Here is a 27,446-nt window from a genome sequence, read left to right as displayed (position 1 = left end):
TAAATCATAGAACTAATATTATTAAATAAATACGCATACTTATCTGTTATCCAAGTTCATTAAAAGAAATTAAAAGGACCTTAATTTAAATCTCTCTGAAAAGAAAGAATCACGAAGCTCCACTGTCTATAGATCTGATCAGGTGAAGGCATAACCCATCATTTTATCCATTCAGGCTAATATCAGCGATATGACTAGAAAGTCATTATTATACAGCCATAAAAACTGGAATCATTATTTGTATTTGTATTGGTATTATTTAAAAGAAAATAAAAAAAACTCCCAAACTCAAATGCAAACTGACACACAGTACAGAACATTAAAAGGGAAAAACAGAAAGCATATCTTACATTTAGCTCAATGCAGCTCTTTATTAATCTATTGTATACAAATAATTTTAAAAAGAACATTTCTCCTGTTAAGCGCTGGCTGTCAGCTGTGCTTGTGGAGACCCCTGCCCTGCACATTTTAATGTTTTTTCTGCTCTATTTAAAAAAGGTTGGTAATTAACTGATTAGTTAAATCAGTTGTGCTGGGAGCTGATAAAACTAAAATGTGCAGAATCACTGCGCTTAAATATCCTGCTCAGGGTTGAGTTGAGTCAGAAGCTTATCATAGGAAGACTGTGCACGAGGCAGGGATACACTGGATGGCAGACACTGACCCTAACTCAGGATTTTTGATAACACCCTGTAACACCAGTAACGGCCGCAATAGAATTGGTATATTTTCAAAATTATGGCAGATACCATTCCAAACTCAGGTATTTCCATTCATTAAAAAAATCTCATAAAATCTGTGGTCTGTGCCATCTTTTAAAAATATACCACTTTTGTGGGCTCTCGAGTGGCATTACAAGAAAGTTTTTATCAACCGGAGATCGTGAGTGTGATTCGCAGCTGGTGCTCCAGCTATCTGTAGCCAGAACCCTAGAGAGCAGATTGGCTGTGCACTCTTGGTGGGAAGGCATGGGTTAACCGCACATGTGATGTGGCTACTGGGTTTATTATCAGATTACTCATGAGTATATGACTATGTTATCATCAATAAACCCACTAGCCACATCAAATCACTAGCCAACCACGGGCATCTGTCAGCTCACAGAAGGGGTGGAGAGCGCTTTGTGTGTTACGTCGCTCTCCAGCTGCAGTGTGCAGCAGTTTAAAGGATGTGGTCAGCTGGAATCAGGAAGCATGTGAGCCCTCTCTGGTTGGTAGTTGATGTGAGAGAGCGCAAACAGTGAGACAGATCAGAATTGGGCCAAAAGGGTAATGGTGGGTATTGTAGTTCTATTCTAGTTCAAGTCAGAAAATCTAGCTAACGATAGGATTTTGATGTTGTTTATGGATTCCAATCATTAGTTGTTTGTAAGTCATTTCCCTCCTAGTTGTTATAAAGGCCTTTAGTCATTGAGTTGGATATTAAAAAACAGCTGTGTAATAAGTTCTGCCACTGAGAGCTACAGCTGGAGTCTATCACACTTTACCAAGCGCAGGGAAATCAGCGCTGGAGGCAAGTGAGATGTATGTGGAAGTGAGACATTCTGACACAAGTGGCCATGGCCACGAACATTTACATATGGGTTTGCCTACAAGACTTTAAAAACTCGATGCTCGTTGTTGCTTCAGTTGGTTTCATTTCTGATACTGCCACTTACTGTACCTACTGTACAGCCCATACAAAGCTTTACAGACATACACCATAGGACAGATTTGGTCTTCTACACAGCCTTGTCTACACTATTGTTGCCATTTGTTTTTCAATCAATTTTCCAAGTAAGTTTTGTTTATTTTACTGCGTTTGAGTTTCTCAATTATGATCCACTCAGAGGCTTCCCTGTTTAGTAATATCCCACTTAGTGTCCAGATGACAAAATTGCATGATAAGACCTCAAAAGGAGGAGTGAGTATACAACAACAACATTAAAAATGGCAATATAGCCCCCATAGCCATGTTCTCAGACATAAACACTTTCAAATAAAAATATTTTTAGCATGCATTCTTCCCAAAGGCCTAGAAGTGTTATGTTGTCTGTCAGTTTAAGCTTTTATCTGCTGCAGTGTATTTGGATGTGGCCACATTACCAGGATCTCCTGTACCCCTGCTCAGGGTAGGGGTGGCTCAGTGGACTGCTGATTAGGTGGTCCCTGGTTCCCTGCCAGGCTGCCACTGTTGGACCCTTGAGCAAGGTCCTTCACCTCCAAGTGCTGAGATACACTCGGGCATCAAGCTGGCAACCCCACCCTGTAAGTAACTGCCACAGAAATGGTAGATATATCTTCAGGGTGGGGTATCCATTGCACAATGTGCAAGTTTTTTTTTGTTTGTTTTTGTTTTTTTACAAAGTTCAGTCTTTGGAAACACCTCCGGTGAGAGGAGATGGGCCACACTTTTCTGTGACAGACAGTAACTTATTACAACTATGGTGAGCAGAAAAGCATTGGCTGGTGTTTTTCCAATCCTAAAGTGCTGATTGTGTTCACTGTAGCGTCAGATTCCTGTTCTTGCATGAGAGGAGTGGAACACAGTATGGTCTTCTGTTGGAATACCCCAAATGCCATAATTGCAGATTTAAAGTATTTTACTTGAATGGTTCAAATGAATCAGAATTGCCTCCACAAAACATTAAGATTTGGCATGTATGGCTGGTTTTCTACTTAACACAGTTGTATAGAGTGATTACTTAAATTACATTGGACTCCCTACTACCTGAGGCCAACCAATCAGAGATTTTGGGATATGAAAAGCAATTACAATTACAGATTTCTTTTTACAATTTCTCCAAGAATTGTCTCTAACCTAAAGGCAATTCTGATCTATTTGAATCATTTAAGTAAAATACTCCAAATGTCCAATTATGGCATTGGGTACACATGTGTGTCCAGAGTAACTTATACAGTAACCAGAGTAACTACGTTCATCTCTTTCATGCATCTGTGCAGTTGAGGGTTAAGGGCCGGCCCAAAGGGCTATCACTGACGACTGGGCAGACCGTCTGATATGAAGGTAAATGCTTTACTATGGGCTGTCACTGACCAAATGGAAAAGAGTTTAACCTCGTCTTTTGCATAGCTAAAACATATATGAACTATGGCAGGAAGGATATGATGCAGACAGTCAATTTTAATTATTAAAATATTATTTGTAAAGGAAGTAATAAACTAGAAATAATAACAACAGTGAAGTATCAAGGGATACTTCACTGGGATCAACAGTGAAGTGAAGTGATCAAGGGATGATACATCGATACATGTATGTCTTCCCCTAAATGTCTTCTCGTGTCATATTTAACCTTAGGTTTATTAAGTAAAGAAGTATTTCTGTTATACAACTGAATAACCGCCCTGCAAATCTCTGTAATTTTCAACTTAAATTGCAGGTGTGAGTTAATGTGAGTAGCTGTGTACATGGTGGAAATGTTGAGCCTTGTGCATCAAGCTGGATATGATTGAATTTGAACTTCGAATACTTTGCAGGAGCATTTAAATAAGAAAATTTGTTATTTATAAAAAGCTCATAATTTTGGAAAATGTTCGGTTCTTGCACAGTCACCTGAGTGTGTGTAGATTTATACATGAGACACCACATGGCTTGATCAAACAAATTGTCTATTCAGTAAAAAAATTAATTGTTACAATGTGCTTACTATTTAAACATGATTTACTTTCTACAAGTCTAGGACCAAACCATTCCAAACTCACGCCGAACAGACACAAACTGTCTATCAACCTTTACCAATAGAATATAAGTGAGACCTCAGAATTTGCTATGAATTGTTGGGACATTTTAAGAAGAGCCACTATGACTTTTCACCCCGTCCCACAATGTATCCAGCCCTGCTACATAACCCTGGTCATAAACCATATGAATGGGAACGATTTTTACAGCTTTTCCATTCAGTCATCTCTCCCTGTTTTGTGAACATCTAGTAGTGGCACTTCTTGACCAATCAAAAGCACAGCTCTGTTCTTCTGTTTTTTGTTATAACCGTGTAACTGGCAAGAATCAGCATATCTTATACCTTATATAGATTTAATATCAGTTAGAACTCCCATGTCTCTAGGTTTCAGTGGCAACATATCTATAAGTAATGACTGGCTAATGGTGGGTGAAATCATAAACAGCACCTTTACAGCCTTGCATTCAGTAGTAACATTTTGTGCATGTGTGTGTTGGTTGGTTTAGACATTTCTGATGTAAAGTGCATGGTGAAGTCTGCGTCACAGTGCTGGAAGGAAGGACCCGGATTGGCTCAATTAATAACAAAAAGCCAGTGACTAAGTGCAATAAGCAGCTTATACACTCAGCCAAATGAGTCAGGGATTTCACTATGACACTGAAACACCTCCGCCTAACACCTTCCAAATGATTTTGGCTACAGAAGCATCGTTTAGAGATCTATACATAACAAACTGCTATTTAGACATAAACAAGCCAATCCCGCTGGACACACTGGACAGTATTTCTAGGAAATACTCTAAATGTGCTAAAAACAGAACATAATACACAGACACAAATGCACACAACACACAGAAGCTTTATGTATGGACAGTTTGCACAAACCTCTTTGTTGTATAAACCATTATATGTGCTGCTGACTCAGTCCACCTGCAATTGGTCAGGCAAAGTGTGTCCATGGTGACAGCAATAGTGTCCTAACTTTTGCATAATTAAAAGAGACTCTGACTGTCATACTCAGTGGTCTAGTTGATCTTACAAGGAAGTGAGTGTAACTCTAGAACAAGGTATCATCCCTGCAACTGGTGTCATGTGGAGGGCACTATGCTTTTTAATAAGAAACAATTTTCACGGACATAAAGAGCTTGGCCTGTGACACATCTGGTAATTGTTTAACACAGGTGTAACACAGCACCCACTGACAACTATGTATGTATATACTGTTCAAAAAGTCAGAAACTGATTAAAGCATGGTTACAAATACCTATTTTTGTATTTATTGTTTATAAAATACACCCTTTACATTCTATTAGCTACTATATCTTGTTTACTGCACATTTTGGTCAACATATTCTATATAGAAATAACGTACAGTTAGATTACAAAAGACCCCAATGAAATCCTTATATTCGCATATCCCATTTACTAGAAAGCAAATGAGACAAAATATCACCTACAGCCTGCATGCATGGAATTTGTGTGTTCTTTCCAATTTTTTTGTGAGTTTCTCCAGTTCTCCAACTCTGGTTTCCCCCACAGTCACAGACATGCTCTGTTGGCTGACTGGTGTTATTAAATTGCCCATAATGTATGATTGGGTGTGGGAATGTGTGTGTGCTTGTGCCCTGTGATGTGTTAGCACCCCATCTATGGTGTACCCCGGCTTGTGCCCTAAGCTCCCTGGCATAGGGTCCAGACTATGAAAAATTCAATTCATCTTAGTTTTATTTATATAATGCTTTTAACAACAGTCATTATCGCAAACCAGCTGTACAAGATCAAATAATTAAATAAATAAACAAATTATTAAATAGATAAATAAACAAATGTGTGTGAGGAAATATGTATAAATCATAATGATCAGATTGTCCCTGATGAGCAAGCCGAGGGCAACCGTGGCAAGGAAAAACTTCTTGAGATGACAATAAGAAGAAACCTTGAGAGGAACCAGATTCAACAGGGAACAAATCCTTATTTGAGTTATACCAGAGAACTGGGATTCATATGATGAATGAATGAATGAGACAATTCCTGAAACAGGTCAGACTAATGTTATCAAATGTCCGCGGTTTGTGTCACTAAAAGAAACATTAGACATTCTGATGTCGGCATGTATGGTTAGATCAGAAACTACTATTTTAGCCAAAAAATAAAGTTTTTTTCTTATAAAGCAGTGCCATTTTGTGTGTCCTATATGATATGATAACAAACTGATGTATTGCAGAACACATAAAGGAGCAAGATGACTCCTTCCCCCCTTTTTCCAGTCAACTTTTTTCAGATTTTACAGTAAGGCTGAAATTAAAAACCCAGCACTTATCAATCTAGTATATCTGAGGGCTGTATTAAAGAATGCCGGGAGTCTATTAGGTCCATGCTGCAATGTCACGGCTTGACCTTGCTGCCTAAAAAAATGTTTTTAAAAAAGGTAAGATGTCCATTTCTTCAGCTCTTCAAAACATGACGTGTGGACAGGTATCATTAATTGATGTTATATCATGACACGTTGCATGTGTCAGTAAGTCCTCTGAGCATGTGAAACAAAATGACTGGAGGTGAATATTAGGTTTAAACAAGTCACTACACTGGAGTGTTCTTAGACAGGGATTAGAGGGGGGACAGATGGACAGGTATCAGGATCAGGTCACCCATTAATGTCCTCATCATATGTTACCTGGTGCAGGACAAACTCCTGATCACTCATGGGTAGAAATCGATAGTACGGATTTATTAAATGTTTATTATGACCATGGTGTCTTTTTTAGGAAGGTTATACCAAAGACGTCCCAAATGCCATTAAGACGCGTCTTTACTTCTCATGATTTGATCAGGATCCACAATGCAGTGCATGTAGAGCAAAGACAAAGACTGGATCTGGTTCACAAAATAAAAGAATGCATGCGAAAAAAAGAAAGAAAGGGATAAATGTAAGTCATGTTAAACAGGTCCTAAGAGCTGCCTACTAACCGTTAGCTGGAAGGTCCATCTCCTTGGCGCATGAACCCGATGCGGCCAGTTCCGGATGCTGTAATGCAGGCACTCGGTCTATTTCTCCGTCAGCAGATCGCAGTGTTTCTCTGATGATGGTGCATGGTTATTGTGCTAAGAGTAAAATTATTTTTAGGCATAAATACTCTATCAGAGTGAAAGCACAGGAAACTGCTGTAAACGGTTGAATTTGAACGCACCAGAGACAGATGCTCGTGCACGCTCCTCCCTGCAGTAAAGATGACTTCAGAGCCTGAGCAAAACTAAGAGCTGGACTGGACCCCTCTTTTTTCTTTTTTCTTTTTTTCTGCTCTTCCCATCCGTATTCTGACAAACCCCGCCTCCTGCACTGGGATTGGCTTGGATTTCAATTGAGAGCTACACCTACGGACACTCATTTGGTACTGGCCAATCCTGGCGCATCTAGAATCGCGCTGACCAATCCACGCATAGAAGGCGGGGCTTAGAGGAAAACAGGCTGGAGTGCACAGCTGGTTCTGCGCAAAAGCCGGAGCGGCTCACGGTTACACGATAAATGATAACGCACGAGCAAAACAAAATGCTTACACCGATCAGTCATAACATTATGACCACCCACCTAATACTGAGTAGGTCCCCCTGTTGCCACCATAACAGTGATGCATTCTGTGTCCTGACACATTTTTATCACCTAACATTAAGCTTTTCATCAATTTGATCTACACTAGCGCTTCTATCGTATCGGACTACGAGAGCCAGCCTTCACTCCCCATGTGCATCATCGCTCTTTTAGCCAGCCATGACCCTGTCGCTGAGGTACTGGATTCCTTTCCTTGGGTTGTTTTTGGTAGGTACTGACCACTGCAGACCAGCGACATCCCACAAGAGCTGACAACATATATTGAAACAAGGCTTTACACTGAAAAACAATAACAATTCTGTATCAAATATCTGAATCATGACTGCCTTCAAACATTTAGGATAAAATATTCGTTAAACCCCAGTAAATCCACACTCAGGTCCATTCTCAGTTACAGACCTTCTTCAGGTTTGTTCTGGATCACATTAGACAAGCACCATCATATTTACTATAATAATAATGAGGGGATGAACTACAGACTCTTCTACAAAGACACAGTATACTGATGATGGTGAAAATATCAGGTTACATTAGATGAATGAAGACTCATCACAGCTAATTTAGGTGGTGTCAGTTGGCATATTAATGGCTCTACTTCATTACAGCTGCACAAACATCGCATCTATCACACAGCACAGGACAGCTTTAATTGCGCTCACTGTACAACAGCTGCCACCTGGTGGAGTGCAACAGGTCCTGCTGTGTGTTCACGATAAGACATACAGCCATGGCTCGAGCTGTTCTCCCTTTGCACAAACGAGCGTAAATCTGAGCCGTGCTGTACGCCTAACATAGACTCAAGATTTATGATGACACTTGTATCTTGTAAATCACTTAATTTATATTGACTCATTCTATATAACTGATATGACTGGCCTTGCTCAGTGGCCAAAGTGTCAGACTACTGATTGGACAGGTTCCAGACCCGTCAAACCCCAGCACAAAGAGTTGCCACTGTTGGTTCCTTGACCAAGAACCTAAATTACTCAAATGTATGACCTACAAATGAATGTTGCTCTAGATAAAAGCGTCTGCCAAATGCTGTAAATGTAGATTATAGGCAGACTGCACAACTTAAAAGATTGCCAAAAAAAAAAAAAAAAACCCTGATCAAAATAGTAATTTGTGTGTCTCAGTGGCTTAGGTCAGGGTCCAGGATTTGTATCCCATCTTGGGATTGTGTGCATGATGTTTGCATGTTCTTTCCATTCTTGGTATGCCTTCTCCTAGCTGAAAGACCTGCAGATCAAGTTAATTTGCCAAATTGCCCATAACTTGTAAATGAACATGAGTGTTTTTGTGGGTGTGTTTGTGTGCCCAGCGATGGATTGGTACCCTGTCTAGGGTGTACACTGCCTCATGTCCGAAGTCTCCTGGGATAGGCTCCAGGCCTCCCTGTAATCCTGGATACAAGATAAAGCGGTATACATGATAAGTGAGTGATGAGAAATTAGTAACTCTGGCCAAATAAATATAGTAGAAAAAACTTGGACGCATCATTTTACTCCTTCAATATGAACTTACTACAAATCATTTTGTCTACTCTGTGCTTGCAATATGCACAATTTTGCAGCATCTTTGCACTGTTGGGGATAACCCTAATCAAAGCTATACAATTACTGATGCTTATTTTAACCATCAGGGAAAAACAAACAAACGACAAAGCAATTCAGATGGATTTTTATTAGCAATAAGACCATTTACATGGAACAAAAAACCTGTAGACAGTAAATAATTGTCTGGTGTCTGTGTGCGTTCCGTCAACTTAAACTTTGTGTTCTGAGTCTTCAGACGTTTACACCAGTTAGAGGTGTATTTCACAAATCATATATACGGAAAAAAACACATGACTAAAGGAGACATTGTGATCATCTTCATAGCAAAACATCACAAACAGCATCACAATATAATTACAGTAGTCACTGTCTGTAGCTATGAGGTCGTGTCATCGTAAAAATCCGTCCAGTCATGTCGAGGTCATGCGTCATGTCACTTAAACTCTGTAGGAACAAAGACAGCACAACCAGTTATACAAGAACACCCTGCTGTGAGATCTGCTTCCTCTCTCTCTGCGCGTGCGTGTGCGCGCACGCATGCATTTGTGTTTGGCAGGCTTCACTCATTAAGCTGAATTGTCCCTTAAGGGTCTGCAAAGGTTTGAGGACATCACTTTGACTTTTGAGTCCTTATTTATTTTATTTTTTTTCTGTGTATGTTATGTACAGAAAAATAGATTCCAGAGATGCGAAACAAAGCACAGAATAGAAGAAGAAATAGGTAAACGTCATAGAGAAAACTGTTGAATTATAAGACTATGGAATCACAAGCATGATAACCCTTGTTTTTTTATTAAAAAGTACAACATGTACCCAATTTCGTTTTATATTCAATAACTAAAAATAAGTGAAGATGAATATCATTAGCACAAAATTGAGATAGACTGCTTCTCTGACCTGCAAAATATTAAGAAGGTTTCTTTAAGCCTGGTCTTGAGTGGCATGAAGGCATCAGCGAGAGAGAATGTTACTTGATTACAAGCACACACAAATTTTAAGACGAGGGACCAGAGTCAAAAACAAAAATCAGAGTCAAAAAAGTCAAGACAAGCCATGATCAATTAGCTAAACAATGATTAAAGTTTTTTTTTTTAATTTGTAAATGGCTAAGATGACATTGATAGTAACTTGATATTAATAAACACCTTGATGAGGACCCACAGTTAGCCAAATAATGGGATGGGACTAAAGAGAATGCCTTACCAGGAAGTGTGACCTACCTTAGCCAGTTTAGGAGCCAAATCAGTAAGTTCTCTGCCTCTTGTGAGACTCCTCTTTAGGTGGATCAGCGAGCATGACCTTCATTTTCACGCCATTTACCACTTTGCCATGAAGTGTTGACATGGCGTCATTCGCATGCTTTCGGTCAGCATACTTGATGTAGCCGACGTTTCGGCCTGGCACCAGGTAGACCTCCACTAAAGAGCCAAAACGACTGCAGCAAGAAGATAAATATATATACAGATAAATAAAACCATGCTCATTCGCATTTATTGAAACACACAGAAGAAAAAGCTTTTTGAAAGCACCCACCAAGATGGAGACTTTTTAAAAACAGCCATACCCTGCACGTAGCCATCTCACATGCTCTAAGTGTGCAAAGACTCAGTTTATCATGGTTGCTAAATTTCTTATCTGTCAATGTCTTGCAATTTAATTTTACTCTGTCTTGTTATTACACCATCGTGCAAAAGCTCCAGAACATGACACGCTCTACACTGCTCCTGAATCTATTGTTCTAACGGAACAAAGCATACTGTTTATGAAGATTCCTGATAAGATCCGGCTGAGACAATTATATATAAATCTTAAGCTTAATAGTCGACGAGATACCATCACAGTTGTATTATTCACATAAGCATTTTCAAATCATCCTTGAATTTTTATATATTAATATAAATATATTCAAACAATGCTGTTTGTGTGGACCCCTTTTTTTTTTTTTTTTTGAAACTGAGGAGAAATGTTTAAATATTGGCTTGTGTCTGTGCTGATGGGGCCAGAACATCTGCTGTATCTATTATCACCTAAAAAAAAAAAACACAGCCTTTGCACTTACCAAAAAACATCTTCCAGAATGTCTACTGGCAGTGGTGAGGGGTTAAAGATAACAAAAAGCCTCTCCTTGACCACACTGTCAGGAGAAGCCAGCTTCTTATGAGAGGGGAGAACCACGTCTGTCTGAACACGAGGCTTCTGGGGCATTGATGGTGCTGCGTAACCCTGGAGACAAATTTCATTCATCTAATTAGAGGAGATGATAAAATAAGACTATTGAAAAAAAAAAGTTATTTAAACCTAATCTGGAACTGCTAATATTGGTGAAAATTAGCTTATTTTTATTTTTCACAGGGAAAGTACTATAACTTGAAAACCACCAAGAGTCAAATCTCAAGACTGTCGATCCTGACTGGGCTTCTGAACTTTACTTAATCGACCTTAGGTTTGATTACAAAGTTGTTGTAATTATATGCACATACTGCTTGATCCATCATGTATAACATTCTAACGCTTTGGTATTTAAAGAGTGCTGCTTACTGCAGTGGTCTTCATTAGCTGTGCTCCAGCAGGGCCGTTCCACACCATAGACATCATCTGGGCTGCAACCAACTGCATGGCCATCTTCCCCACTGGGCTGTGAGAGAAAGGAAAACGCAATATTAAAGTGTGCCAGGTTCATATGAGGTATATTAAGTTAAATAATAAAATCTCAGAGCTGGTTTTTACCTGGTCCTGTCCTCTCCGTCATCAATAAAAGTCACAGAAAGTCTGTTTCCGGGTGGATACTCGAAGCCATTCAGTTTATCTTTAGCATACACAGCTGAACCCAGATTACTGTAACGAATCATAGCCTGGCCTGTGAACAACAAATATTAGATTTCATAAGAAAATGTTTTAAAATAATGTAGAGACATTCGAAAACTACTGCCAACTCCAGCAATTACTGCCAACTCCATGCTAACAAACAATTTACCATAGCCTCTCTCAGCTACTAGCCATACGCACTTGGAGCTCAATAGACAGGATCTCCAAGTCTTTAGAACCAGCTTTATACGTACTGAATGCAGGACTGCCAATAACTGATGAGGCAATTAATTTGTTAACATTTGTTTTTAATAAAGATAAAAAAAAAAAGGCCTATAATTAATTTGATTTCCGTCATTTCATAATAACATTAAACTATAAAACAATATTGACATTGTTTACTCCTCTTTCAAAGCATGCCAATAATTCTGGAGCTTACTATAAATAAATACGACTTAAATAAACAACTATATTATAAGGAGGGATCAACTACATAATCTTCAAATACATTATTGCAATTACATTATAGTATACACATGCAAAAATATTTTATATGAGAATACAGCATCAACTTTACAGAGAAACAGAACTGTCTACCTGGCACTGAATAATTAATTCAAGTGTTCCAGTCAGGAACGTCTAATACTACCTTTACTGAACCCATATTGGTCTCTCTGCATTTCACAGTACTCCATTCCTGGGATCAGATCAAACAGGCTATAAATCTGCTCCTGAGCAATGGGTGCACGTGATGACACCATCAGGCACCTAGTTATCAAGTCAGAGCTCCATCCTTCTCCAGCAGGGTAACTACCAGACTCTGCACCTGCAAGACAACACACACACACACACACACACACACACATATTTCAGTACTGAATTTATATGCAGCTGATTTTTAAGCTTTGCTACTAGGTTTACTATAAAATATAAGGCTATGTTCGCATGGCAAGCCACATTGCTCAATAAAAATTTTTTATTGTGTCATGATGGCCCACATTCATAATTACAAGCGACTTTTATCTAACTTAAATATGTCTGTCCTCGGGAAATGGCATGCATGCGCACATCCATATGTCTCTGCTTAAGTCACCATCATAGGTTTGTGTGACCACTTATTGATTTTAAACAATGGATTTCATATGATGTAAGCAAAAAAAATGCTTGGGGTTTTGCCCCGGAGGATGGCAAGCAGTTAGTCGGCTGTATTTGCTGCAGTTCAGATGAAGCAAGAAAGCTGCCCCACTTTAGCTCTTGGAGCAGCTATTGCTAGCATTGCGAAATCACGTGGGTGATGACTGACGTCAATTATCTCCCCAAGCATGCACAGAGGTAAAAAGTCACATGAATTAAAAAAAAAAAAAAAATTCATAAAATAGGAATTAAATCACTTCAGGCTGATAGAGTAAAGGTTGCCTAAATCAACCAGTGTTTTACAGAAGTTTTACAGTGGACAGTCATCATACTATGATACCTATGTCTATGATGAAGACACTTTTAAAATATCCAAAAAATATTTTTTTTAGAATTTAATTTCCATGGTATTTCCAATATTGTATTTGTTTTTAAATCATTCTAAAGAACGCTACCTGCGTTTAAGTAATTTTTTTGTGAGAAGAGGAAATAAGTTTAAACCACACCATAACAAAAGATTCATTAAAAATAAGGACCTTACCCATCCTTTAAACTTTAAATATGTACCTACTGACAGCGAATAACTACTGTACAAAACTCTAAAGTTTACCACATACCAAATGAGTAAGCACTTAAGCCCGGCTCATTTCCTGCGTGATCTGATCTTTGGTTGCCGAAATATTCATTGTCTGATGCTGTGTTTTTCGTCCTCGGTTCAGCAAGAATGGCTCTAAATGCTGATCAGACAGAAAGAGATGGAAAAATAGATGCAAATGTCTTTTACATGCTCTTGTTTCACCACAATAAGGTGTTTACACTAACCTGCAAAGAAGGAGCACAATCACGCCACTTACTTTTGTCACAGTTCTCTATAGCCTTGGCAGCCTGAGAGGGTTTGTGATATCTGACGTAGCCCAAACCCTTACTCTCCCCTGTAGATTTATTTTTTATGACAATGGCATATTCTATATCTCCGTAGATCTGTCATTAAGAAAAGAATGAGAGGATGAAGGAAATAAGGAAAATGAAAAAAGTTGCCTCAATATACTGAAATAATTACTACTTAATCTTCAATTATCAGGTTAGCTAGATTTAGCTGGTTATCCCAGGGGACTTGGGGCACGAGGCAGAGTACACCTTGCACGAGGTGCCGCTCCATCGCAAGGCGCACATACACTTACATGCTCATTCACACACTAGGGCAATTTTGGAAATGCTAACCTAATCGGCATGTCTTTGGACAGTGGGAAGAAACCAAAGAACCCAGAGGAAATCCACCAAGCACAGGGAGAACATGCAAACTCCATGCACACAAACCCGAAGTGTGAATTGAACCCAAAACTTTGCTGTTTTAATAAGATGCAATGTAAAACTAATGTTCTTATACAAAGAAAAAAGATAATTTTGGTCAACAGATTCATTGTGAATTGCATTTGCTTAACCAGGAAAAGCAATCTTTATGCAACATGATTGCAAAAATAATCTTGCAAACTGTGCTGGAAATGTAACAAAATTTTGAATTAAAACAAGGGGGCTTAGTGGTTAGCAGTGTCACCTTGCGCCTCTAGGGTCTGGGTTTAATTCTCGCCTTGGGTCTGTGTGCATGGAGTTTGCATGTTCTCCTTGTGCGTTTTCTCCAGGTACTCCAGTTTCCTCCCGCAGTCCAAAAACATGCAGATTAACAGGTTAACTGGTGCTCCGAAATTGTCTAAACTGAAAGAGTGTGCGTATAAATGTGTGTAGTCTAAGCTGGACTGGGTGGTGGGGTAAGAAGGGTATACCCCACCTCGTGCCCCAAGTCCATGGGAAAGCGGTATAGATTATGAGTGAGAGTAATAAACGTCATCAGAAGACTAGTGCTGTACTTTGAAAGTCTCTTTGAGGTCATCTTCAGTGAATGTTTTGGGAATCATGACGAAGATTCGGGTCAGTTCCTCATCCTCTACGTCTCTGTGACTGCCAGAAGATCTGGACTGGGCGATGAACACCTGTGCAAGAAAAGAGACCAGAGATGTTGATGACAATAAGTGTGTGAGTGTGTGTGAGTGTATGTAGGTGTGTGTGGGGGAGTTCATCATTCAAATGCACCAATAGTTCCAAGAAATACACATGCAATTACAATCTTCACGGGTCTGCACAGTAAAATGAGAATAATGGACAGACACCTTGATGGGTTTGGTTCCTTCAGCCAGACATTTGCCGTGCATCTCCTCCATAGCGGTACACGCCTGGGAGGATTTGGCAAATTTCACAAAAGACACTCCTTTTGACTCTTTCGTCTGCTTGTCTTTAACCACCCAAATGTCTTGGACTTCACCGAAGGGGGAAAATCGCTCCCGAATAATGTCCTCGGTGATGGATTTACTAGTGACCAGAAACAGGCGACTGTTCGGGGGATCATCGAGATAAGACGACGGCCTGTTGTAGTCCTCCATTTCCCTGGTTCACTGTGTAGCCGCGATGCTATGGCTAGCTAACACTAAACACAAAGTATCTAGAAAGTTTATGCGGCAAAATGTTAATAATACACCCAAAACAGCAGGCAGACACCTTTACCAAATTATCTTACGCCGGATTTATTAAATGCAAACCGACCAGAAGAGGCTCAATATGCCGCCTGCAGTCCGAACACTGTTTCCGTCGCCAAATCTCACTTTTCAAAATAAAGGTCTTTCTGCTTAACGCCGCAGTACTAGGCCTACATTGAAACAGCTGTGCTTTAAAATAAATAAATAAATTAATAAATAAAATAAAATAAAATAAACGAAGCTTACAGGCAACTGACATCATACAAACGTAGAACTGTAATTACTAGTAATGACATCACTGACGTATTCTGCAGAACATCTCGGTCACCTGTAGAAACTGTACATAGTAACATAGCCTGAGTACGACTGGTAAAATGATTTTTTTATTTTATTTTTTTTTAAGTATGTAAGTCATTACATTCGATTGTTGACTTATTAGGAACATCAAGTAGTCCACTACTTATTCTGAGTACTAAAAGAGTTACTAGTCACTTTAGGAACAGGAACTCCTGTACTACAGCAATCATGTGCTACAGTAATCACAGTGCAAGAGCTCATGCAGATACAGTTCAGGAGCTTCAACTAATATTTATTATATTATTATTATTATTATTATTATACAACATCAAAAAGAAGAAAAGGTGTAATCTGACTTTCTGTTTTATCATGTGCTACACTAAAATCATTTTTGTGATTATTGATTAAAAATACTACTGTTTGTACAACCTATAAAGCCCTGCATCTCTCGCGCTACGGTACCTGATTAAACTGTTAGTTTTTAGAATCACCACAGTTACAAAGCTCCACAGTAATGGAAAAGCTCCAGTTAATTGTAATTCCAGTTAATTGTTGGAAGTTAGACACCCTCTCAGTGTTTAAGATTAGGCTAAAAATCTATTTATTTAGCCAAAGCTTTTGTGAATAGATTTCTCTTAGGTAAAGGTGCAGACCTTGGGACTTATGGACATAGGGTTTTATGGTGAATTGGTAGTTTAGACTGAAATCTCCACAGAGAAATGTTGTACCGCAGTCTCCATCAGTTGGACTTAATGTGAACGTCTTTCACCTTAAAATAATCATTCAGTTTAACAGCACACAGATATAGCACAGACCGATGGTCATACTATTTGATATCACCCAAATGAGAATGGGCTTCCTGTTAAGTCTGGTTCTTCTCAAGGTTTCTTCCTATTGTCATCTCTGCACTGACACAGCTTGCTCATTACTTACTAACAGTTTTTTTAACTGCTTGTCACTGATGAAATATATGATTTGTAGACCAATGAAAATGTTGTTGGTCTTTCAGCTGCTCCTGGCATGGGGTCACCATAGGAGACCAAATACAAATAAAAGCTTGGCACATGTTTTACGCCGGATGCCATTCCTAACACAACCTTCCCATTTTATCCGGGCTTAGGATCGGCAATGCATCCAGTGGCTGGTGTTTGGGCACTTGCTGGTAATCAAACCCAGGCCTTCCACATGGCAGACAAAATACCTACCACTCGATCCACCAGTGCCTTCTGCACACTCTACAGTGCTCTCTTCATTAAATTTTACAAACAAGATTTTTTTTATGCAATGTGACTCTTTTATATGATGGTCCTATATAGCTACATATTTAACAACAGTACTTGGTTTATCTAAATTGCACTGGAATTGCATTTAATGCAGCAGAGCCACTACTTTTAGAGCTCCTCAAATATTCCAATTGTGTGCTGGATGTTCTTCAACAACAATTCCATGTTTGCTTTTTTTTTGTTTGTTTCTCACACATTTGTGTGCAGCATAGCAGCAATTGTTGAACGGTGAACATTGACTTCCTTTAACAAAACAAACTTGAGATAAAATATGTAAGCTCTTCAGTCAAGCATAATCAGCTGGAAGGCACCAAAACTATGAATTTTTAAATTGAACATTGTCAATCACCAGAACTGAAACCGAACTGAGCAAGCAATTCATCTAATGAAAGGAGACTGAAAGAAGACATCCTCTGTACAAATAAAAAATAGGGCTGTACAAATACTTAAACAAATTCGTAGTCATCAGTACAGACCTGAAAAGGTTTTACAACTAACAAATTAAGAACGGTTAACAGTTTGGTGGGTCACCAGCTTTATGCAATTATTATAATCAAAGAACAATCAACAACAATTTACTTTAAACTTTACACGATTTACTATTTATTAAACTTATTTGTTTATTTAGAAATTGATTGGTCTGTCAGAAAAAAAGTTCCACATTGTAATTTTTTAACCACATCTACATGAAAATGTGGACAAAAAGCTAAAATTATGCTCTGACCATAGCTAAAAACAAAAAAGTAGCCTTGCCATAAGAGATTTGCTGAAATTTAGTCTTTGGGTCAATGCCACTTTTGGCTCCAAGCCTTCTGGAAAATGTCTTTATTAGCTTTGGACATCTGGATCATTAACTTTGCCAATTCTTCCAGACAAAATTGCTCCAACTCTTTAAAATTGGATGTAGACAGATGGTGATTACCAATTTCCAAACCTTAACACAGATGCCTTTGCTGCAAACTGATATGTAGTCGCATAGACATCCAGTCGTTATACAAACTGTACACCCACCTATTTGTTCCGCTATATCCTACCACTAAACTGCAATATCGACCACAAACACCGGAGGCCGCAATTTCTCAAAACTCTGGTTTAACAATTTTTTTTTTTTTTTATAAAAGGGGCATATTATAATTTACAATAAGGCAGTGACCTACAAGTTCTTACAAACTACCAATCTCATTTCCAAAAGCCTGACGTGCTAATGTATGTAATGGATTTTTTTCTTGGTTTGTTCTTTTTTTTACCTTAGTGGGATAGGATTTTGGAATTATGCATTGTATTAGAATAAATTAAAATATATTACAATAGATTTAATTGTTATTGTGAAAAGTAGCTGTACAGATGAAATGCAGTTAGTCGCCTATCTGATGAGAGGTACTCAATGCCATATTTGTTAATAAATAAAAATGCAAATATAAAGGTCAAACAATGGATCAGCCATAACATTATGATCACCTGCCTAATGTTGTATAGGCCCCCCTTTTTCCACCATGACCTCTGTATTCTGACACATTTCTGTGCTAACCAGCATTACCCATTTCCTTATTTGAGCTCTCACTTTTGGTAGATTCTGACCACTGCAGGCTGGGAACATCCACAAGAGCTGCAGTTTCGGAGTTGCTCTGACCCAGTTGTCTAGCCATTACAATTTAGCCCTTTTCATGGTAGCTCCATTTTTAAAATCTCTTTACAATATATTAGTAAACCCAAGTAAATCTTTTTTCCTCAAGTTGATGTGTTGGAAACAGAATAACTGGGCAAGCGTAAGGATTTTAATTACTTAGACAAGGGCCAAACTGTGATGGCTAGAGGACAGTGTCAGAACAATTTCAAAACTAAAGATCTTGTGGGATGTTCCTGGTCTGCAGTGGTTAGGATCTACCAAAAGTAATCCAAGGAAGAAAAAACAGTGAACTGGCGGTGGGGTCATGGCTGGCCATGGCTCACTGATGCACAATGGGAGTGAAGGCTGGCCGGTGCAGTGCAACACAATAAAAGCGATAGTGTAGATCAACATGATGAAAAGGTTAATGCTTGTTGTAATAGAAATGTGTCAGAACAAACCGTGCATACATTATGATACTACACATGGTGGTTCACATAATGGTGGTCATAATGTAATGGCTGACCGGTGCATATAGGGTATGGATGCATGGCTCCAAATCCACAGTAAAAACGGAGGGATTTGAGAATACTGTACTGTCTTTTCATATCAGGCTGCATTCAAAAGAAACCCTCTAAAATGTCAGGTTCCGAGCCTGCAGTTGGGCCTAAAACTGTAAAGAGACGTATTATTGTGATTAACATTGCTGAGAGCATTTCTGACATGATGAAATACGTGGATGTGACGTGGGTTGGACATAAAGGAGCGCATCACCTGACGTCACTGGCGGATCTACGCCACGCTGCTCTGCTCCCTGCTCTGCTCCTCCACTGCGCTGTTGCTGATGCGGCGCACCAAATCACAATGAGGCGGAAGCTCAAGTTATTTGAGAGAATGTTCTCTCCGGTGCGTCCACTCGCATACTACAGCATCGGGCAGGAACCTCGGCGTGTCCCACACAGTGTGGAGGAGATGTTGGGGAAGCGAGAAGTGGAAGCGGACTTCGGAACAGGTCAGAATCAACTGGACCAAGACGGATGCTGAAGTTGCATGGATTTATATTAATGGGCTTCCAGCAGAAACCGGGCTCGAAGTCTTTTGCGTAGCCTGTTTCTGCATCCCTTATAATATCGAGTACTTCCTAAAAACTGGCGAATTCTTTGATATAGTGATAAACATGGCAGTGTCTAACATGGTGTTTTCTGATGTCGAAACTTTCCTGGATGACCACCCTGAATTGTTTGAGGACTATCTGAACAGAAAAGGGAAATACAGTATGGTAGAGAAATGGCTCAAAACACACCAAGCAAATAAAAATGCCGCCACGGAAGCGGAGAAATCCCATGTGTGTAAGGACAGTTGGGCGAGTAAGGGAGACGGGCTGCAGCGGCGAGCATCACAGAAGGAGCTGCGCAAAACTTTCGCCCGCTCCAAAGCCATCAACGCGAACCGGACGTACGACGAGCACGTGCACTCCCGGGCTCAGGAGCCGCTGAGCAGCATGCGGAGACGCGCGTTACTGAGGAAAGCCAGCTCCTTACCCCCGACTACAGCACACATCCTCTCCGCGCTGCTCGAGTCGCGCGTCAACATCCCGCAGTACCCGTCCACCGCCGTGGACTTTAAATATTACCTCAAAGAGCACAACGAACGCGAGTTCTTCCTGGAGCTGGTTAAAGACATCTCCAACGACCTGGATTTAACCAGCCTGAGCTACAAGATTTTGGTGTTTGTGTGCATCATGGTCGATGCCGACCGCTGCTCGCTCTTCCTGGTGGAGGGCACTGCGAATAAAAAGACCCTGGTGTCCAAATTCTTTGACGTTCACGCCGGGACCACTGTCCTGCCATCCCTGAGTAACTCAGATGAAGTCCAGGTTCCGTGGGGGAAAGGAATTATAGGTTATGTCGCTGAGCATGGAGAGACTGTTAATATCCCCGACGCGTATCAGGTGCGAAAAAGTGACAGATGATGTTTTGTTTGCAAAATTAGCCCATTACTTTGATATGAATGGTTATAGTTTTTACTCATGTAGTATAAGCAGAAGCTGATCATTAATTAACTACCTTCACGAGATCTGTAAAATAATGAGCAGGCTGAGGTTATCGATTGCTGAATTGATTAGCTTACCGAAAAATGCACTCTCTCCATTTCTCACTTTTATGATTTTCCCGCACTTCGACTACAGTTAATTAGTCCGTCCGTCTTCACTGACGTTTACTAACAAGGGACTTTTTCAAACGTTTCAAATAAAATACATCGTATCAGAGTTGAGAGTAAAACAAGACAAAACAACTATTTTCTATGCAACAGGCAACAGATGGCCGTCAACACCAGCAGAAGTTAGGAAAGCTTTAACATGTAGGGGGGTAAAGATGTTTAAAACAACTTTTCATGTCATTACAAAGCATTATTTTTGACAATATATCATATCAAAGTGAATGAAATAGAGTCATCTGTGCCTGCAGTTATCATCAGTCAGACAGACACTGACACCTATTGCATAAAGGTCCTGAAAAGTAGCCTGTTGTTCGATAAGTATTCTATTTACATCCAATAATCTTTAACAAGTGAAACATTTTGATAGATTTAGTCGATTTAATTTATTCAATTAATAGAATCTCTTTTAGTGGAAAATCTCTAAAGATTTAAGCAAACAAAATGTAAAGCATTACAATAATGCTAAATAGCTAAATTCGGGTTTACATAAAGAAACCATGATAACCTGCTGTAAAGAGAAAAAAAAATCTTTATTTATATACTGTATCATATTCAATCAATCTTAAAATAAAAATAGTTGAAGAATATGTCATTTTTCCTTCCTTAATATATTTAGGATCAACTTCATATTTGATAAATAGATCAAAGGATACATGGAAATATAGATAGCTAGAGTTTTTTTTTATTAATCCCAAATGAAAATTATAATTATAATAATTTGAGTCATGGTAGTTTTGTCGAATCGTTTCATAAGGGAGTGGTAACATAAATTGCAGTTTTTTTAATTATTAGGGCATGAAAACAAACAAACAAAAAAAAAAACAATCCATGTTAAATTGTCTCACTGACATGTCCTAATACTGTACATGTCAAGGTACCATTTCATTTAACCCTGGGGTTTGATGGATTCATAGTCATTATTGAATCTTTTTTAATATTGTAATGAATAAATAAGATTAAATGTAATGTTCTGTCCCTCCATAGGACCATCGTTTCAGTGATGAGATTGATAAGCTAACAGGATATAAGACCAAGTCACTGCTGTGCATGCCCATCAGAAGCAGTGATGGAGAGATCATAGGAGTGGCACAGGCCATCAACAAGAGTCCTAGCGGTGCACTATTCACCGAGGATGATGAGAAGGTAACCTATTTTCAACTTTACTGTAATACTGCTGTGGAGAAGCAGCAGTAACCCACTAATATGATTACTTTTTCAGGCTTAGGTATTATTTAGGATTTATGTAAGTCTTTTCAAATGGAGCTAATACATAAAACTTGCTAAAACACATACTTAGGTTATAAAGCAAGCCTCTAAGGGAGCTTGCTATAGTTTATTATTATTATTATTATTATTATTATTATGTTTTTTTATAGGTCAGCCCTCATTTGTGTTTTAATAAAATTAAAAAAGAGGGCTTCAAGTCAAACCAGACTTTTGATTGTGCAGAATTACAGAACACAGTTACAAGAGTAAAAACTGCCTTAAATTCTTTATATCTTGCCCTGCTACACTTATTCATCGTTTCACTAGTGCTTTGAAACCAGTACGCCAAAAACATTATCAGAATGCCTGCTTCAAGTCTGAAATGATGGCCTTCCAGGAACTCCCTTAATAGCCCAAACATGTGGAAATGGCTTGAGGAGTGGTCAGGACAGTATGGGGGTGTGGCAATAACTCACAGTCAATTTCCTCAGACAGTCAGTTCCTGTATTGTGCAAGTGGTGTTGGTGAATAATTGTATGTACAGTTCCCACAGACAGTAGCTTTTCTTTCATAAGTTGGCCACAAATTATCTGTCGATTTTCAGGTCAGGTGTTCCACTTGCTGAGTGTTCAGGGGAACTAGTGGGGTCAGCAATCTAGACTGAACAACAGAACATAACAAATGTAACCAGACATAGCAAACACAGCAGCATTCCACACATACACAAGCATTTAATGTCTTTTCTAAAGAAAGTGATCATGCATTTCTGGAGTATTGTATCTATTTTTTTATCATTATCTATCTACTTAATTTTCTATTGTACATATTTCTGTGAAGTGCTTACTTTATTGCTCCAAATGCAGCAGAATAAAAAATAAGCATACATAATGATTTTTAACAAAAATGTTTGGTTAAACATTGTGTTTGAGGGGGATTATTTGCCAAAATAAGGCAATGTCTGAAAATAGCGTTTATTGCACTTTGCAGTCACACTGATCATATTTAGAATGTTAAAACATGATCTTTTTCATGTTTTTTTGTTGTTGTAATAATTTAAGCTTTATGTTGAGGTACAGTATATATTTCAAACCAGAGGTTTATTATAGCCACATATGGAATCTATGATCGGTTTCCTATTTCATATTAATAAATTTACTAAATTTATCTACATTTAGGCATTTGACAGACGCTCTTATCCAGAGCGACTTACAAAAAGTGCTTTAAAGTTTTCATCATTAGATAGATACTTACACTGGGTTACTAGGTTACTAACTAAGTACCATCAGTCAAACACAGTTGAAAAGGGGATTTTTTTTAAATGGGGCGGGGTGGGGGGGGTAGTCCACATATAATCTAACATATAACTAAATGTTACCCTGTTATAGCAACTATGATACGCGATGAAAATATCAATTTAAATAGCTGCAAGCAGATATACTCATGTTGCTCCTCCCCATGTGTATCACCACCCCACGCTCCAGAATGTAGTGAGAGGTCCCTGTAACTTCCACAGCCTCTCCCTTTAATCTCCTACATTCCAAACTGCTTTACAAAGTCTTTCTAGGAAATTTGATCTGGAATGTTGAATTAGCTAGCTGTGCAGCTAGATCAAATATCTGCCCTTACAGCAGACAAGCAAATGTCACTCACTGCTAGATGTTGCAATCATCCGATTTCTTGTTGGGTTTGGGGCATTGGGTTTGAAGCGGACCCTGTCCTTCTTCATGGCAGGCAAGAACCGCTGGGCCACATTCATAGAATATTGGTAATATAATATTGAAGAATATTGTTAATATAGCCAATTTATAATATATTTTGAATTTAATCCTAAAATTAATATAGCCAGCATGTCTTGAATTTTTTTTTTTTTACATTTCTTTTAGAGCTGAGGAAGTCAGATTTTTTAAAATGTCTTTTGCTTTTGTTGCTTAAGCATTTATTTTGGCAATATCTATCAGGTAGACAGGTAAGCCAAGGAAAAAAAACTAAAAAAGAGCAATGATGCTTTCTAACTGAAGCTGTTTCAACTGGTTTCTACAAACTTTTCCTTAACATTTGCTAAGGCATTCAGATGGGCTTGTTTATGTCAGTAGAACTGTCTACTTTATATTTTCACATTCGTGTAGAACTGGAAATGTATGGTTATGCAAGTCCAAGGACAAACACTTCAATTCAAAATTTTAATCTACTGGAGTCATTATAATATTGTTCTTGAGTATGCAGTCATTTCTGATGCACATAGAATACCGGCATTATTTTCATGACTGGCTCTTATTTACCCCTACCATGAAGCAAGCTTTTACGGTTGCTCTGTCTCAAGCTGAACACACACACAGAGCTTCCTAGCACTGAAACAGACCATAAAACGTATCAGTGTGAAGCTAGATTAACTGAAAATGCTATCACTCCAATGTGTCAGCGTGCAGCTGTAGACCACAGTTATATGCACCCTTGTCTTAGAGAGAAAAGCACAAACTCTAGCTCACAGGCGACACGAAACCTTTGTTTCATCATGAAATGAAATGGGTCATCTTGAGAATATTTCCCCATCGAGAAACAGTCTTCCTCATCATGCTGAAACTTAGGTTCTCTGTGTCCTCTTACCTGATGTGAGACATTGTCATGTGTTGTGCTGTCATATACTACAAATATATAAAAAAATAAAAATTACATTAAAATTGTATTTGTCACATACGCATTCATACACAGTATGATATGAAGGGAAATGGTTATACGATCGCTGATGACTTAAGAAATAAAAAAAAGAAAAATAAGAGTTTTCAATAGGAATATAAAATATGAAAAAAGAGATTTTTTCTTTACCGAATTAAAATATAGAAAAAAATATATATAAAAAAACTTTTAGCTGTATTACATTAACATTATGTACAAATAATAAAATAAAATAAAATAAAATAAAATAAAATAGATTTAAAGTGATATATAAAAACTATGTCCAGACATGAGCAAGACAATGGGCAGAATATGCAGAATAATGTGCAAAGTCACAGTTCCATGGTGTGTAAAATGTGCAAACTCTCCATGATTCATAGTATTTGGATTGAGCTGTGGCTTTTTAATTCTTAGACCAACTGTTCATTTGTTATAGAAAAAAAAATGTAATCAGTTTTTATGTGTTATGCAGTTTTGTCATCGTAGAGACTTTGCAATACAATAGGTTAAGGTCTGGATTCTGTGTGAGAGACTGACTGACAGCTGAATTTTGTGTGAGAGACTGACTGGAATGTTGTGTAGCTAATACAAAAGTGGAGCGAGACAACCAGTGAAATGTTGGTACTGGGGATCGACCAAAACAAAGCTTTTAAATTTGCCGTATAGAGAAGTAAATTAAGAATGTTTTAATGCCATTTAAATCTCATGTCACTTAGGCGAAACTGCAAATACTAATCGACTTCAGTTCAGATTTTGTCATTCATAGAAAGATTGACTGATATTACTTGTAGTTAAAAAAGTAAAAGGTAAAGATTCCAAACCCAAGCTCTTAAAGGCGATTTGAGCATGCTAGCAATTATTTGCATTGTGTCAGAAAAAAAGTACTCGATAAGCTCTAGTGTGACCTACTTAAAAGAAAACTGAAATCCCCACAATTGAAACAATTAAATAGCATTAAGATTTAGAATGTGAGTTTACTGGTGCTTGATGATTTGAGCTCTGTGCTTGTATACTGTAACTCCAGATAAGAAGGCCAGGGCTTCAGAGACATTATCGCATATATTAAAGTTTTTAGAAAGGCAGGTTGTTCATGCGGTATATAATTATCTGAGAGTTAACAACTAATTGCTTTACATATGATTTATTTTTTAAATGGTAGATTGTCAGAAACATTGCACTCCACCCACTACCCTTTTATCAAAATGAGGGAAAACAGTCTTTCATTAACTCTGACCCTCACAGATGCAAGTCTTTGTAAAAACAGGAGGGATATTTATACTGTGGAGATTTTTATCAGCTTTTAATTTAACTGGTGTTGAATCCCCTAAGACTGCTATGACAAGTGCTATGTTTGTACACATATTGACAGGAGTGTGAAGGGGAAAGTGAGAGGATCTCTGTATTCCACAGAGCACAGACACACGATACAGCCATGGCCGAAAGTTTTGAGATTGACACAAGAATAAATTTTCACAAAGTCTGCTGCAGCAGTGTTTTTAGATCTTTTCGTCAGATGTTACTATAGTATACTGAAGTATACAGTGGAGGCTTGGATTGCGGGTAATTTGGTCTGCGAGCATTTTAAATAAATTTTAACTTAATAAACGGGTGAGGTCTTGATATACGAGTAGTACGGATGCACTTTGTCTGCCGAGCATCATATGATCACAACTGAGCCAATAGTTCTTCTGCATTATGGGTAATCGTCTCCCGTGCTCAGTCTCAGTGCACGTGGGTCACTCATATAGTCAACATTTATGCATGTGTACTGTTTAATATAACATTATAACATTGTGTGCGCGTGCATAAAGCAAAAGTAAGTGTTATTAGAAAGGTTCCATGTTAATGATTCAGAGTCTCTTTCTGTCAGAGTGAGAGTGCACACACGAGTGTCATTAGAGAGATTCTCTGTTAAAGATGTTTCCCGACAGAGCAGTGTTTCCATTAGTGTGTTGTTGTTGTGTGTGTGTGTGTGTGTGTTGTGTGTGTGTGTGTGTGTGTGTGTGTGTGTGAAAGTCATCCTACACAGTAGCCCCCTCCCTCCTCTCCCCTATTTGACAGGATTGAGGGGGCTAATGTGTAAGACAAGAGGAGGAAAGAAGGAGAGAAGGAGTGTGTCATTCTACACCCTAGCCCCCTCCCTCCTTTTGTCCTCTCATCTTCACACATACACACAAGCACAAACACACACATACACACCGATACACACGCGAGTGTGCGCCACACACATACATACACATATACACATACACACTAATGGAAACACTACTTTTTCAGGATTTTTTTCAAAGGAAAAATGCAGGTTAATTTGTTTTATTTTTACTTTATATTTTGTATTAATTATTTTTATATGAATATTTTGGGGTTGTGGCACGAATCATCTCAGTTTTTTTTTACGAGTTTTCATTATTTCTTATGAAGAAAATTTGCTTTGATATACAAGTGTTTTAATATACAAACATGCTTCTGGAATTATGCTCGCAATCCAAGGTTTAACTGTATTTACAAGTATTTCATAAGAGTCTATGTTTTTTTGAACAGTTACATGAAGTTCATGCAAAGAGTGAATTTGCAGTGTTGACCTCTGCAGTTTACCCTGGCATGCTGTCAATCAAAACGAATCCTGACTGATGGCAGTGTAAAGAAAAAGCAAAGTGTCAGAATTTAGTGGGTTTTTGTTAATCCGTCTGCCTCTGTTCTTAAGGGGATTAAGTTCTGGGGAGTTTTCTGGCCATGGAGCCAAAATTTGAATGTTTTGTTCCCTGAGCCACTTAGCTATCTTTTTTGTCATCATGCTGGAAAAGGCATTGTTCGTCAAAAAACTGCTCTTGGATGGTTGAGAAAGGTTGCTCT

General features: G+C 38.5%; 3 protein-coding genes across 7 annotated transcripts in view; 1 reads left to right on the top strand and 2 right to left on the bottom strand.

Annotated features, from left to right (window-relative positions):
• The window catches only part of osbpl6 (oxysterol binding protein-like 6), a 47,810-nt gene extending 40,906 nt beyond the window's left edge, over positions 1-6,904 (bottom strand). For 3 of the 4 annotated variants that reach the window (XM_053496646.1, XM_053496643.1, XM_053496644.1), the window contains exon 1: positions 6,646-6,889. The gene's annotated coding sequence lies outside the window, so the exon portion shown is untranslated. Of the gene's footprint in view, positions 1-6,645 lie in introns of all 4 variants that reach the window. The other variant, XM_053496642.1, reaches the window with a different exon arrangement.
• A 2,049-nt stretch (positions 6,905-8,953) lies between these two features.
• rbm45 (RNA binding motif protein 45) lies at positions 8,954-15,417 on the bottom strand. 2 transcript variants are annotated; one of them, XM_053497390.1, is made up of 10 exons: positions 14,946-15,417; positions 14,646-14,768; positions 13,635-13,761; positions 13,398-13,517; positions 12,296-12,472; positions 11,569-11,698; positions 11,380-11,476; positions 10,901-11,064; positions 10,062-10,276; positions 8,954-9,738 (listed from the first exon to the last, which is right to left on the bottom strand). In XM_053497390.1, the coding sequence occupies exons 1-9, from the start codon at positions 15,213-15,215 to the stop codon at positions 10,084-10,086; spliced, it is 1,401 nt and encodes a 466-aa protein (XP_053353365.1). In that variant the 5' UTR covers positions 15,216-15,417; the 3' UTR covers positions 8,954-9,738; positions 10,062-10,083. The 2 variants fall into 2 exon arrangements, with proteins under 2 accessions (XP_053353365.1, XP_053353364.1); XM_053497389.1 differs by having other exon boundaries at positions 8,954-9,285.
• Positions 15,418-19,606: 4,189 nt separating this feature from the next.
• pde11a (phosphodiesterase 11a) overlaps positions 19,607-27,446 on the top strand; it is a 75,591-nt gene continuing 67,751 nt past the window's right edge. The window contains exons 1-2 of the mRNA XM_053496517.1: positions 19,607-20,445; positions 21,699-21,857. Coding sequence (XP_053352492.1) covers positions 19,672-20,445; positions 21,699-21,857 — 933 coding nt within the window. The 5' untranslated portion in view covers positions 19,607-19,671. The remainder of the gene's footprint in view (positions 20,446-21,698; positions 21,858-27,446) is intronic.

The sequence above is a fragment of the Clarias gariepinus genome, chromosome 5 (assembly GCF_024256425.1).
Source record: "Clarias gariepinus isolate MV-2021 ecotype Netherlands chromosome 5, CGAR_prim_01v2, whole genome shotgun sequence".
Lineage (NCBI taxonomy): Eukaryota > Metazoa > Chordata > Actinopteri > Siluriformes > Clariidae > Clarias > Clarias gariepinus.
Note: the sequence above shows the minus strand (reverse complement) of the source record. Positions and strands in the feature narration are given on the sequence as shown.